Source organism: Anomaloglossus baeobatrachus, chromosome 4, assembly GCF_048569485.1.
Source record: "Anomaloglossus baeobatrachus isolate aAnoBae1 chromosome 4, aAnoBae1.hap1, whole genome shotgun sequence".
Classification (NCBI taxonomy): Eukaryota; Metazoa; Chordata; class Amphibia; order Anura; family Aromobatidae; genus Anomaloglossus; species Anomaloglossus baeobatrachus.
Window position 1 is genome coordinate 281083672 of NC_134356.1, and position 15869 is coordinate 281099540.

At 45.1% G+C, this 15869-nt stretch overlaps 1 protein-coding gene across 2 annotated transcripts in view; it reads left to right on the forward strand.

Moving 5' to 3' along the window:
• Window positions 1-15869, forward strand: part of CNOT2 (CCR4-NOT transcription complex subunit 2) — a 182400-nt gene that overhangs the window by 38937 nt on the left and 127594 nt on the right. For both annotated transcript variants that reach the window (XM_075344885.1, XM_075344886.1), the window contains exons 2-3: window positions 8419-8541; window positions 10093-10165. In XM_075344885.1, the coding sequence (XP_075201000.1) occupies window positions 8431-8541; window positions 10093-10165 (184 nt within the window). In that variant the 5' untranslated portion in view covers window positions 8419-8430. The remainder of the gene's footprint in view (window positions 1-8418; window positions 8542-10092; window positions 10166-15869) is intronic.

Consider the following 15869-nt stretch of genomic DNA (forward strand, 5'->3'; position numbering starts at 1 on the left):
CTCAGGGTGGGAAGAGCCATGGTTATTGGACTCTTCCCAGCCTAAAAATAGCAGGCCGCAGCCGCCCCAGAAGTGGCGCATCCATTAGATGCGCCAATCCTGGCGCTTCGCCCCAACTCATCCCGCGCCCTGGTGCGTTGGCTAACGGGGTAATAAATGGGGTTGATACCAGATGTGTAATGTCACCTGGCATCAAGCCCAGCAATTAGTGATGTCACGGCGTCTATCAGACACCCGACATAACTAATTGACAGTAAACAAAAGCAAAAAAAGACAACAAAAAATGTTTTATTAGAAAAAACACTCCCCAAATCATTCCCTTGTTCTCCAATTTAATAAAAAAAAATGGGTCCGCAGAAATCCATATGGATGTCCCACGTCGCCTCTGGACCTTCTAGAATATGGGGGCACGTTCAGGGAACGTATCCCCCATTTTCTAGGAGGGCAGACCCTCCATTTGAGGAGAGTGGGTGCAAAAATCTGCACCCACTCTCCCCGGGTCACAGCTGCAGACTGCGAGCAGCCAGCACAGCTCACACTGAACACTGTGCTGGCTGTCAGCTGCTCTGCACATGTGACCGGCCGGCGTGCACTGAAGGAGGAGGGGGCCGCGGGGGATCAGCGCTGCGACCGGACAGGTATGTATGACACCGGGGGGAATAGGGGGTGAACGGGCAGGGCCTGGGGAACAGTTTTCTGTCGCATGTGTTATTGCACATGCGACAGAAATCATAGGAGCAGGGCGGCCGGTGCGCTACTGTGCGCGCGGCCATGTTGGATTTTCGGGAGGGGGGTCGGGGGTCGGGGGTCGGGGCGGGCACTTTGGCGACACCGGGGGCTTTGCCAGGAAGTGAGGTCAACAGGAAGCCTCTTGACCTCACTTCCAGGTAAATGCCTGCGTTCTGGCGTGCCGACAAAGGCCGCGGACCGCAACAAAAAAGCAGGTCCATGCGTTGTGGCTGCGTTCTGACCCGCATCATTGATTTCAATGGGGGAGAGAACGCAGCCACAACGCACAAAAGAAGTGACATGCTGCTTTTCTTTCCGCACCGATTTTTGGCATCCAAAACGCTGCGGAAAGAAACGCAGCATGTGCACTGATTTTTCAGCTTTCCCATACACTTTGCTGGGAAAGCTGAACGCATGCAATTTGCCACTGAAACGCTGCGGTTCAAAACGCAGCGTTTCCGCGGTAAAAAACGCATCGTGTGCACACAGCCTTATAAAGGCAAACTCCTTTCAGAAGAAAAAAAAAACTTTTTAAGTTAAAAATGTTGATGAATAGTCTATTATTATTATTGCTTTCAAGAGTGGCCATTGTAAATAATCTGGATTATATTTTATTATGTCCTCTTCTATATATCAGTAGGAAATACTGGGGGGAAAAAGGAGCACATAGGGTTTTATTCGGTGGTAAATAAGGGTTAATATTATTAGGTGTGCTCACGTGATGACAGTGTTAAAGCGGATGTAAGTAAGGCTGCTGCATAGCCAAGACAGGAGGAGGATGATGATGATGAGTTTTATATGGACCTTCGTTGTACTGCCCTTCTGATGTGATAAAGAAAAATCCACAATCAAGAGTGTTAAATAACTGCAGGTTATATCGACGACGTGTTTCAAAGCCTATCCTGGCTTCTACTTTAGGAAAAACTACAATCCTAGCCATCATTTCTTCTATACATGGAACCATTATGATTTTTCCAGTTTTGGGTGCCAAAAATTATCCTGGATTGCGAGTAATAAACATAAACAAGAAATTATGACCTTTATGTTTGCAGATTTCTGCCCACAGCGAGCGATAATCCTATATCTACAAGACAATGGACTGAAAACTTGGATCGGTACAAACTTTAATATTTTAATTTTGGCACTATACAATATGGGTTAAAGATTGAGTCATTGGACCCTGATCCAGTGTACACATGAGTATTCCTTGTCCACTTGATGGGAGCCCTGTGAACCTTGTACCTGCTACAATTAGTAGGCCCAGGCCGACGTCATGTGTGCGTCCCTCAGAACAGCAACATTGCGAAAGATCAGAAGAGTGCACACACCAGGTCCTTCTAGGTACTCTAATAAGCCACTGTTTGAGATCATTCCTTGCCATTGGCCATATACAGTGGAAGCTTGGTTAACGAGTAACCCAGTTAGCGAGTAGTTTTCTGAGTGAGCAAAGCCTGCTGTAAATTTGTAACTCTGTTTACGAGAAAGCTTTGCTGTACAAGCAAAATACTGCACACACTTCCGGTTCCGTACATCCACCGCGCTCTAACCCGCTCTTGCAATACACACACACACACACACACACACACACACACACACACACACACACACACACACACATATACATATTATGCTCACCTTACCTTCCGTTCCCTCACCGGCCTCATGGAACTTGTTGTTCGCCCATACACACCCGCTCCCAGCGCGCTGACGTCCAAGGCAGTAGCTGCTTGCCTCTGATTGGCCAGCGCGCTGCCTTTGAGTAGTGGCTGACAGGGGAAGGTCCTGCCTCGTCGCGGTGGTTACAGATATACATCCTGTAGCGACGAGGGAGGACCTTCCTCTGTCAGACGCTACTCAAAGGCAGCGCGCTGGCCAATCAGAGGCAAGCGGCTCCTGCCTTTGATGTCAGCGCTCTGGGAGTGGAAGGTCCGGCATGGTTACCCAATACACAGCGTGTACAGGCGAACTACAAGTCCCATGAGGCCGTCGAGGAAACGGAAGGTAAGGTGAGCATAATATGTGTTTGTGCGTGTGTGGAATGGGACATTTAACAGTTTGTTGAACGAATTGTCTGCATTGCAATGATTTCCTATGGGAAATTTTGCTTTGCTAGACGAGTAACTTGGTTTACAAGCACAGTCCCAGAACGGATTGTTCTCGTTAATAGAGTTGAGCGGGTTGTCGCTGAAGTCCGGATCCGATCCGGAATCCGCGGCCATGTAAATCAATGGGGAGCCGGATCCGGGACAGGAGAGAGAGGGGAGAGAGAGAGAAAAAAAAAAAAGATCCGGATCGTGCACCCCGAATTTCGGGTAGTGGTCGGACTCGGATCGGGCTCTGAAACCGTGCGGATTCGGATTTTGCGGATCCGGGTCCGCTCAACACTACTCGTTAACCAAGGTTCCACTGTATTTTAGAGGCTGACATCTTTCTGACAATTCTGGGACTCCGCCATTGATAAATGAAGAGGCAGTGCTGGGTGTTGTATGTGTGTGTGAAAACAACATTGGTATTCAGTTCACTCTTCTAATTATTTGACGTTGATGTCACCGCGTCTCTTCTGTATGTGCCCTTGAATTGGGCTGACTTGCCACTCCTCATGGTTCTGCTGGTCTCATGTTGTAGTCTCCTAAAGACACTTTTCGAACTTGGATTTGTTGTCATTGTGTACTCTTTCACCAGACGTTTACAGCTGCGTTTACACTTGTCTGCAGTACGTGTTGTTTCGGCATAACTTCTATTAATCCTTAGAATGGCTGCCTATTTAAGAGCTGCTGGTTTGACCAGGGGACCACACATGGGATTTCTGATCTGCTATCTTTTTGAATAATGGTTTTATGGTTTTCTTTATACACTAAATTTGTGTTTGTCATTTGTGTTATTATTCCATTCTTCTTTTGCTTTGGAGCATTTGAGAGTAATGAGATTGACCTCATTGTCGCCCATTTCTATTCAGGATTTACAAATTGTGCATGTTGGTTTGTTAAAGGCCTGCTAAAGCCAACTTGGAAAGCTTACACAAGTAAAGCTTCTGAAAAAGAAAATCAAAGCTGAAAACTGATTTGTGCTTAGTGAACCACGGGCAGCACGAACAGGACAGTGACTGTGTTATTGCAGAGTTTGAGAAAACATGCTCAAATAGCCATCTGGGGAATGGCAAATTCCCAGAGTCTTCTCCCCGCCCTGTTGCCATAGACTGACAGGTCTCTCCCTATAGGAGTGCTCAGGAAACGACACTAGACTAGAATAATATTTATTCACTTATATAGCGCCATTAATTCCACACCGCTTTACATACATCAGACTCTAGGGTAAAAGCTGCCAAGGAACGCCTTCTTGGACTAGGCCTTGCCCGGCTTCTCAACCGCGCTGGCTCAGCTTAGCGAGTATAATATCCATACTTCCGGACAGAATCCGACTAAACTGTTCCTCACCTCTGTTGATACACTTGCATTGAGTGTGGCCGGAAACAGTCTAGTCGAGGGGTCTCAAATTCTAAGTATTAGGCTACATGCGCACACTGCTTTTTTTTCGTGTTCACAAACTGCAGCCAAAACTGCACCTTGTCAGAGAGAGCCTGGAAATGTCACAAAAAATGTAGGTGCTTTTTTGGTGCGTTTTTGGCTGCAGTTTTGTCAATAATTGTTTCATGTATTATTCAGTTCAAACAAGCCCATAAAGCTTGTTGAATTGAAAAAAAGAAATTAGAAATAAATAATTAAAAAAACTGGCGTGCGGTCCCCCCCAATTTTAATGCCAGCCAGATAAAGCCATACGGCTGAAGGCTGGTATTCTCAGGATGGGGAGCTCCACGTTATGGGGAGCCCCCCAGCCTAACAATATCAGTCAGCAGCCGCCCAGAATGGCCGCATCCATTAGATGCGACAGTTCTGGGACTCTACCCGGCTCTTCCCGATTTGCCCTGGTGCGTTGGCAAATCGGGGTAATAAGGAGTTATTGGCAGCCCATAGCTGCCAATAAGTCCTAGATTAATCATGTCAGGCGTCTCCCCGAGATACCTTCCATGATTAATCTGTAAGTTACAGTAAATAAACACACACACACACACACACACCTGAAAAAATCCTTTATTAGAAATAAAAAACACTAACAAATTCCCATTTAATAAGCCCCAAAAAGCCCTCTATGTCCGGCGTAATCCAGGATGGTCCAGCGTCGCTTCCAGCTCTGCTACATGGAGGTGACCAGAGAAGCAGCAGACACCGCCGCTCCTGTCACCTCCACGCAACAACTGAATACAGCCGCGCGATCAGCTGAGCTGTCACTGAGGTTACCCGCGGCCACCGCTGAATCCAACGGTGGCCGCGAGTAACCTCAGTGACAGCTCAGCTAATCGCGCTACTGCGTGGAGCTGACAGGAGCGTGGAGGACGGGACTTTCAGCGGCGGCGGTGGCAGCGAGAGGGGTCCATCATCTCCCCTGTGCGTGCACGCTGGGGACAGCGGTACGTCGGGGAACACGTGGAGGACGGGACTATCAGCGGCAGCGGGAGGGAAAAATCAATGTTTTCAGCTGCCAATGTCCATCCCCCTCTCGCCGCCGCCGCCGCTGATAGTCCCGTCCTTCACGTGTTCCCCGAAGTACCGCTGTCCCCAGCGTGCACGCACAGGGGAGATGATGTGGAGGACGGGACTATCAGCTGCGGCGGCGAGAGGGGGATGGACATTGGCAGCTGAAAACATTGATTTTTCCCTCGCTGCCGCCGCTGCTGATAGTCCCCGGGACGGGACCACTTGCCTGTTACCTCACTTCCTGACAATTCACCTGCGTTTTTGGTATCAAAAACGCAGGTAAAATGCACCACTTTTGATTAGCATGCATTTTTCTTGCGTTTTTGATGCCATCATTGATTTCAATGGGTGACAAATGTTGACAAACGCAGGAAGAATGAACATGCTGCATTTTTTTTGTCACAAACTTTTGACAAAAAAACCGCTGGCAAATAAACTGCAACGTGCGCATGACAAATCTGACTTCTCATAGACTTTGCTGGGAAGTCAGATGTCAGAAAGTTCTGCTGACAAAACTGCAGCCAAGAAAGCAGCAAAAAAGCAGCAAAAAAAGCAGCGTGGGCATGTAGCCTAAGGGCCGCACATAGAAAGAATTTTTTATTCGGGGGCCGCATTCTTTGCAGGACAAAGTGACATTTTCAGTCCTACCATGTTTTGTTTTTTATTCTATACACGTTTGGATTATGTTTTTCAACATTTTTTGCTGCTTGTCTTTTTTAACAAATGTGTACTTTTTAATTTTAGTTTATATATAAAAAAGCATTATTAAATGGAAAAAAATTCCATGCTATATTTTGAATTTTTTTTTCTTTTTAATTTTCTCTTTCGTGTAAGTAATATCGTTTTACAATTGGCACTATATATTAATTTTGGTCAACAATGTGCCTATTTTGGTCCCCTGTAGTAATGTGCCCATCTTTGACCCCTGTAGTAATGTGACCATACTTGTCCCCTGTAGTAATGGGCCCATCTTTCTACCCTTGTAGTAATGTGCCCATCCTTGTTCCCATCCTTGTACTCAACTTGTCCCCTGTAGTATTGTGCCCATCTTGTCCCTTGTAGTAATGTGCCCATCCTTCTCCTTCTGTACTAATGTGCCTATCCTTGTGTCATTCTTGTCCCCTTTAGTAATCTGCCCATCCTTGTGCTCAACCTATCCCCTGTAGTAATGTTCCCATTCTTCTACTCTTGTAGTAATGTGCCCATCCTTCTCCCTCTGTAGTAATGTGCCCATCTTATCCCTTCTAGTAATATGCCCTTCCTTCTCCCTCTGTAGTAATGTGCCCATCTAATCCCTTCTAGTAATATGCCCTTCCTTCTCCCTCTGTAGTAATGTGCCCATCTAATCCCTTCTAGTAATGTGCCCATCCTTCTCCCTCTGTAGTAATGTGCCCATCTAATCCCTTCTAGTAATATGCCCATCCTTCTCCCTCTGTAGTAATGTGCCCGTCTAATCCCTTCTAGTAACGTGCCCATCCTTCTCCCTCTGTAGTAATGTGCCCATCTAATCCCTTCTAGTAATATGCCCTTCCTTCTCCCTCTGTAGTAATGTGCCCATCTAATCCCTTCTAGTAATGTGCCCATCCTTCTCCCTCTGTAGTAATGTGCCCATCTAATCCCTTCTAGTAATATGCCCTTCCTTCTCCCTCTGTAGTAATGTGCCCGTCTAATCCCTTTTAGTAATGTGCCCATCCTTCTCCCTCTGTAGTAATGTGCCCGTCTAATCCCTTCTAGTAATGTGCCCATCCTTCTCCCTCTGTAGTAATGTGCCCGTCTAATCCCTTTTAGTAATGTGCCCATCCTTCTCCCTCTGTAGTAATGTGCCCATCTAATCCCTTCTAGTAATGTGCCCATCCTTCTCCCTCTGTAGTAATGTGCCCGTCTAATCCCTTCTAGTAATGTGCCCATCCTTCTCCCTCTGTAGTAATGTGCCCATCTTATCCCTTCTAGTAATATGCCCTTCCTTCTCCCTCTGTAGTAATGTGCCCATCTAATCCCTTCTAGTAATATGCCCTTCCTTCTCCCTCTGTAGTAATGTGCCCATCTAATCCCTTCTAGTAATGTGCCCATCCTTCTCCCTCTGTAGTAATGTGCCCATCTAATCCCTTCTAGTAATGTGCCCATCCTTCTCCCTCTGTAGTAACGTGCCCATCTAATCCCTTCTAGTAATATGCCCTTCCTTCTCCCTCTGTAGTAATGTGCCCATCTAATCCCTTCTAGTAATATGCCCATCCTTCTCCCTCTGTAGTAATGTACCCATCTAATCCCTTCTAGTAATGTGCCCATCCTTCTCCCTCTGTAGTAATGTGCCCGTCTAATCCCTTCTAGTAATGTGCCCATCCTTCTCCCTCTGTAGTAATGTGCCCATCTAATCCCTTCTAGTAATATGCCCTTCCTTCTCCCTCTGTAGTAATGTGCCCATCCTTCTCCCTCTGTAGTAATGTGCCCATCTAATCCGCTGGTAGTAGTGTGCCCATTTTTCCCCCTTGTAGTAATGTGCACATCTGGTCATACACCGATGTCGGCTGCTGGCCTTTTATTAGCCAGTGTCTGCCATTGGAATAGCTGTACAGAGAGCTCATCTTTGCGCGTTGCCGCAAATCATTAAACTGAAATAAAGCTCTGAGGACGGTGGCCCCTGCAGCGGCACACGATCATCACTGGGTCTAGAGCAGAGGTTCCCAACTCCAGTCCTCAAGGCACACCAACAGTGCATGTTTTCAGGATTTCCTTAGTATTGCACATGTGATAATTTAATCACCTGCAAAGGTGCTGAATCCAACACCCATGCAATGCTAAAGAAATCCTGAAAACATGCACTGTTGGCGGCCCCGAGGACTAGAGTTGGGAACCTCTGGTCTAGAGGATGCAAGAAGCAGCCTTGGGCCACATGCCACCTTCATGTTTGAGACCCCTGGTCTACTCAATGTCTGTGGCTTGGGCAACATGAATGTCCTGAAGTCTCGGTAGGGAGGACTTCTCTAGTTTTCTGTTCTGCACACACTATAGGCAGTCTCTACCCGGTTTGGAAGGGCTGGTTACTGGGAGCAGTAATCATGCAGATATCGCACAGAAGGGATGCATTGGTTTGGTGTGCCTTTTTATACTATGCTGTCATACAATATTCATTTAGTCTATTTTCCATATTATTTTTCAGGTGACATACAGCATGTTTGGTGCTTCAAGAAAGAAGTTTGTAGAAGGGGTCGAAAGTGACTACCATGATGAGAATATGTATTATAGCCAGTCCTCGATGTTTCCGCATCGGTCGGAGAAAGACGTAAGTTGGACACCACTCTTTTCCCCTTTCTGACCCTAATTTTAAGTATCCGGAAAGCAGATTCACTTCATCCTCTAGCGTTTGCCGTTCAGTGAAGCCTTTAGGAGCTGACATATATATTATTATTCTTTTATTATAATGTCCGACAAATGAAAGAACTATCTAGAAAGAAAGTCGTTGATGATCTAAAAGATGAAAATAATGGGGATGGCTTCACTGTAAGTTATTCAACATATATATAAACTCTTGGAATGTACCTAGAAATGGGACTTTTTTATTTTTTTCTGACAAAATCAGAAGTGTATTCATAAAATGTAATGTCTGTTAAAAGTCACAACTCTTCTCTTTAGATTTAAGGGGAAACGGTCAGAATGATACCCCCTCAAACTGTTTATATGGTCATGGTTTGACTACAGAGCCAGTGAGCTGTCAGTCAAGCAGTGGAGGGGCTGCTGGAGCATTTTTGTAGATTCCCTGCAAAGTCAATTAAAGGGTTATTCCCATCTCCACGATCCTATCCCAATACGAAGTAAATGTAATAATAATAATAATAATAATATTAGCAAATACCTCCAATTAGAAATGTAGCAGTTCTCCTGATATAGCCATGTCTCTTACCTCATGTGCAGGGCATTGCAGCTTAGGTATCCATGGTTACGACCACGAGCATCTAAGTAACTGTTACTATATGAGTAGACGTAACCATGGATATCTAAACTGCAATGCCCTGCACATGAGGTAAGGCCTCCATCACACATCCGTGCCTCCGATACGTGTTTGCCATTTTTTACACGTACCAGAGACACGTACACACGGGGACCTAGGTAATCCCAATGGTTAGGAGACACGTAAGAATTTAGGAACGGAACGTGTGTCCGTTCCGTACTTGCGTGTCTCCATGAGTTCCATACGCTGACATGCCCGTGTTGCTCCGGCAGCATGGGTGTCACACAGCCCACACACGTACCACACGGAAGTAGTGTGGATGCGGTTCCGTGTGACAAGCGCCAGAGAAACACACGTGGCAGGTTAAAAATTAAAAAAACACACACTCACCTCCACGAGTGCTGCAGTATTTGTCGCGGCTGTCATCTGCATCCGTCCCCCAGTGAATTTGAACAACGCTTCTTCACTGGGGGCCGGAAGCAGCGTCAGCGGGGCGTGGATTTGGCCGGACGCTGTCCTTCAGCACCGCAGACAGCGCCGGATGATGCAGGTAAGGCGGGACTTTCCGTTCTCCGTGTGTTATTATGTATAACACACGGAGAACACGTACGTGCCACAAAAACGGCACACAAGGAACAAACCACCCCTTTTGTCACGTAAGTGTTGCAGAGGCCTTAGAGACCTGGCTATATCAGGAGAACTATACTACATTTCTAATTGGAGGCATTTGCTAATATTATTTATTATTATTATTATTATTATTAATTGTTATTATTATTATTACTACACCTACTACATATTAAGATAGGATCCTGGAGATGCGAATAACCCTTTATGGCACAAATTTGTGATGTTTGTCAGTCATTTTCCTTTTTTTTCCTCTAGATGTTGGCATCTCCATCACCATCTGCATCGGGTCAGCTGTCCCAATTTGGGGCTAGTTTATACGGGCAACAAAGTAAGTTCATTACTCAAAGGGTTGGTCCTTAGTTGAAATATTTAAGCAGCACTCCGTTTGTTAATTTTTTTATTATTATTATTATTATGCCGCCCCTTTTTCTCTTCTGGTCATTACCAATCACAACCTAAGTGATAACTTCTAGATCAGTGTCTGTCCCACCGCTGAGACCATCACTGATCACCAGAACTGGAGCCTTCTGTGCCGTTTGAATGAAGCTGCATTGTGTAGGCTCAGTCACCACCTTATTCTTTTCTCTATGGGTCTGTCAGACATAGCCATGTACTGTACTTAGCTATCGCCGACAGTCAAATAAAAATGAGTGGGGTGCGACTCAAGCAATGCACATTAAAGCCTTATTCAAACTAAGGGCCAAAAGCCCCTAATTCTGACACTTCTCAATCCTTTATCTAATGCTTTGTCAGATGCCTTTTCGTTTTCATCTATCTGAAATACTTCTTCGCCCCTCCTAATCACTACAGAAGAGGTGTATTCTGTGTTCTCTTGCATTGGCAGCCACTATATTTCTGAGCAGGACCCTCTTAACTCCTCTACACCCAGGCAATTGAGGTTCTATATTAGGCTATGTTCACACAGTGCATTATTATTAGTTTCATTCACCAAAAAAGTAGCAAAAATGCTGAAAGAATTGACATGCTGTCAATTTAAAAAAAAGGATCTGTTTTCCATTTGTCTGGAAAATAAAAGCAGTTGTGTGTGTGTGTGTGTGTGTGTCTCTGTGTATATGTACATGACATTTCAGCAATCTCATAGGCTTTGCTGGTACTGTAAAAGCAGCTTTTTATTAGAATGGATTTGCATAAAACCATGCAAAAAAAAAAAAAAACGCAGCAAAAACACTGTGTGAACATAGCCTGACACAGCTGTTAATCAATCCCTCCCACTTGATGCTGCATAATTACTCCCTATACAGTGGTGTTTGAAAGTTAGTGAACCTTTCACAATTTTATCTTTTTTTTAGAAATTTGACCTAAAACTAAACTATTGGTTTTCGCATAAAGCCTGCTTTACACGTTGCAATTTCGCATACGATATCGTATGCGATCGTAACCGCCCCCATCGTATGTGTGGCACGTTCAATTTGTTGAACGTGCCGCACAAACGATTAACCCCCGTCACATGTACTTACCCTTCCATATGACCTCGCTGTGGGCGGCGAACATCCACTTCCTGGAGTGGGAGGGACGTTCAGCGTCACATCGACGTCACGCGGCAGCCGGCCAATAGAAGTGGAGGGGCGGAGCTGAGCGGGACATAAACATCCCGCACACCTCTTTCCTTCCACATTGCCAGCTGGAGCCGCGGGACGCAGGTAAGATCTGTTCATCGTTCCCGGGGTGTCACACACTGCGATGTGCGCTACCCCGGGTACAATGAACAATCTGACGTGCAATTATAGAGAAAGGTACAATGTGTATGCGATGAACGTTTTACCGTTCAATCGCAATCGCACGTACCTGTCACACACTGCAATGTACCTTACGATGCCGGATGTGCGTCACTTACAACATGACCCCGCCGACACATTGTAAGATATATTGTAGCGTGTAAAGCGGGCTTAAGTCCTAGAAGCAGATAAAAGAGAACAAAAACTATCAATTGATTCAAAAACATTTAACTTTTTTTATTTTTCAATATCCCTTATCAGTCAGTGACAATTGTATCTTGAGCCTTCGCTTTCAGTATCTGGTGTGACCTCCTTTTGTAGCATTCACTGCATCTTAACCCCTTCACCCCTGGGCAATTTTTAATTTTTCCGGTTTTGTTTTTTTTTTTTTTTTTTTGTGCTCCCCTTCTTCCGAGACCCGTAACTTTTTTATTATTCCGTCAATCTTGCTATATGAGGGCTTGGTTTCTGCGGGACGAGTTGTACTTTTAAATGAACCCATAAGTTTTACCATATAGTGTACTGGAAAACAGCAAAAAAATTCAAGTGCGGAACAACTGCAAAAAAAGTGTGATCACACAATAATGTTTGGGATATTTTATTCACCATGTTCACTATATGGTAAAATTAATGTGTCGGTATGATGCCTCAGGTCAGTGTGAGCCTGTAGATATCAAACATGAATAGGTTTACTTTTATCTAAGGGGTTAAAAAATTTTACAAGTTTGTCCAAAAAAAAGTGGCACACTTTTTGCGCCATATTCTGAAACGTGTAGCATTCTCATTTTTCGGGATCTATGGCTCAGTGATGGCTTATTTTTTGCGTCTCGAGCTGACGTTTCTAATGGTACCATATTTGTGCAGATGCTACATTTTTATCGCCTGTTATTGCATTTTGCGTAAAATGTGCTGCAGCCAATAAAATGTAATTTTTGCATTTGGAATTTTTTTGCCACTACGCCGTTTACCGATCGGATTAATTGATTTTATATTTTGATCGGGCGTTTCTGAACACTGTGATACTAAATGTGTGTGTTTTTAATATTTTTTAACCCTTTAATTTTCAATGGTGTTAATGGGGGGTGATTTGAACTTTTTTAAGGGTTTTTTTTATATTTTTTTTCAACTTTTTTTTTCAACTTTTTTTTATTTTACTAGTCCCCCGAAGGGACTATAATGATGAGCAATCTGATTGATCTTCCATATCTTCAGATCACAGCTGAGATCTGGAGAAAATCAGCTCTCCTCTCTCACACTGCCCTCTGTCGGCAGTGAGAGAAAGTGACTCATGATAGCTACAGGAGTCATCACATGACCCTGTGCTACCAGGGCAACCACCAGAAGTCACGTGATCCCGACACGTGACTTCCGATGGAGGTGGGTAAGTTATGCTTATGGCAGCGTGGTGATACATCTCACTGTCAGAATTTGACAGCGAGATGTAAGGGGTTAGTAGGCGAGGGTGGAACGCGATTTGACTCGCACCTGGCAGGCACACATGTCAGCTGTTGAAATCAGATGACATGTCCGCGGACTGCCCACGGCAGCCCTCGGGGATTAACCTCACACGATCCATGACTTACCCAGTACGTCATATGTCGTAAAGAGGTTAAAATTTCTTGTAAGGCTATGTGCCCACGGGAGCTTGCGCCTGCAGATTTTGCTGCGGAAAACCTGCGGCTTTATCTGGATTTTCCAGATAGAGCCGCAGGTTTCAGCAAGTACAGACACTCCCCATGTTACCCTATGGGACATGGGGAGTGTCTGTGTCCATGCTGCGGTATGTGCGGCTGTGGAATATGCTGCGGATGTCCCGCAGCTGCACATAACTGCATGTCAATTATTCCTGCGGAATTACCTGCGGAAATCTGCCTTGGTCCCTTACTTACCTGCCTTGATAGCAGACACCCGAGTCACTTTCCCTCGGTGCACAGGAACAGGAAGGAGGAGGTGGGCGGGGCCTGCACGAGCTCCGGTCATGTGACAGCCGGAGCTAGTTCAGGCCTGCCCACCTTCTCCTGCACAGTGCAGACGCTGACACACGGCGGCCAGAAAGTGAAGTGCTGCGTGATGGAGGTAAGTATGAACTCCCCAATCACTCAGCACTTGTTCTGCATTGAGGTTTCAGTGCCGAAGCCATGGTACTGTATCCTCAATGCAGAATACCGCAGCATATCCACAGGACATTCCGCAATACAACCGCAGCATTGAAGCAGACAAAGTTGTGCTGCGGTTTTCTGGGAGCTCCTGTGGAATGTCCTGCAGATATATATACAGCCCAGGACACTTTCCCCGTGGGCACATAGCCTAATTGTTGATTAGCCCTACACATCTAGTTGGAGGAAGTTTAGCCCCTTCCTCCCTACAAAACAGCTTCAGCCTTCTTACAGTGATGGGTTTTCTCCCATGATCTGATCTCTTCAGTTCCTTCACAACTTTTCTGTAGGATTAAAGTCAGGACTTTGTATTTTACCTTTTCTTTTCTAGAACGACTTGTTATGACTCACTGTCTTGCTGCATGACCCATGTTCTCCTGAAATTCACTTAATTGACAGATGTCCTGACATTTTCCTTTTTGGAATATGCTGGTATAATTCAGAAATCATTGTTCCATTAATGATCGCAAGCAGGTCTGTCCCAGATGTAGCAAACCAGACCAAAACCATGATACTACTACCACCATCATGTTTCACAGATGGTATGAGATTCTATGCTGCTCCCTGCACATGTAGCCAGAGTACACATCAGGTAAATAAGCAAAGCGGTTTGCTTATTAACCCGATGTGTACTCTGACTACGAGTGCAGGGAGCCAGCGCTAAGCGGTGTGCGCTGGTAACCAAGGTAAATATCGGGTAACCAAGCGCTTGGTTACCCGATATTTATCTTAGTTACCAAGCGCAGCATTGCTTCCACGCGTAGCTGGAGGCTGTTCACTAGTCGCTGGTGAGATCTGCCTGATTGACAGCTCACCAGCGACCATGTAGCGACGCACCAGCGATCCTGACCAGGTCAGATCGCTGGTGGGATTGCTGGAGCGTCGCTAAAGTGTGACGGTACCCTAAGGTCTTCAGAAATATCCTTTGTTTGTGCCACTATACATTTCTACAAACTTGTCGTGAAGATCAATCTTTGTTAGATCTTTATTCTTTAAAGGGAACCAACCATCTGGATTTTCATATATAAAGTAAAGCTAGTGCTGTACTGGGGCTAGGATGCTGAATGTAAGCATAGCTTTTGTTCAGAGACTGAATGTTTTATTTCAGAAATATGTGCAAGTAAAGTTCCATCAATGTACTGATATTTGATTGACAAGTGCAACAGGAAGGGAATATGTGGGTTCAAGTCTCGCTAGCTATTCCCGCCTGTCTGTCTGCCTACTCCGGAATCCATGTATGACGGTGACATTGGTAGGAAGGCCAGGCAGGCAAACAGAGGCAGGAAAAGATAAGACCTGACCCACATATTCCCGCCCCTTTTGCACCTGTCAATCAAATAACCATGCATTTCTGTAACTTGCACATATTTGTGAAATAAAACATCCAATCTCAAAAGGATGCTTACATTGAGCATCCTGGCATCAGTAGAGTACTGGCTTTACTTTATTAGGCTATGTGCGCACTAGAAAGTGACTTTTTCTTAAGAAAAAGTAGGACCCTCTGAAAGAATCCCGCTCCCGTGGCACAAACCGCAGTAAAACCGCACCCGCGTTTTTGCCGCGGATTTTCCGCAAGTTGGTCCTTGCGGATTTTTACCATTATCTATGGCAAAAACCGCAGGTACCTGCAGAAAAGAAGTGACATGCTAATTTTCTCAAGAAATTTTCTCAAGAAATTCTGCAGAAAGAATGTTCTTGAGAAAAAAACGCAGTGTGCGCACAGCTATTTTTTTTCCCATAGGTTTTGCTGGGAAATGTCTGCAGAAAGGTTACAACCATTTCTCAAGAAATTTCTGCAGCAAAACCGTGGGTAAAACCGCGGGTAAAAACGCAATGTGCGCACAAGGCCTAATATATGAAATCCTACTGGATGGTTCCCTTTAACCCCTTCACCCCCGGCCACTAAAACACCCTAATGACCGGGCCATTTTTTGCAATTCTGACCAGTGTCACTTTGACAGGTTATAACTCTGGAACGCTTCAACGGATCCTGGCGATTCTGAGATTGTTTTTTCGTGACATATTGTACTTCATGTCAGTGGTAAATTTAGGCCGATACTTTTTGCGTTTATTTGTGAAAATTTAGGAAATTGTGTGAAAATTTGGAAAATTTCGCAATTTTCAAACTTTGAAAATTTAT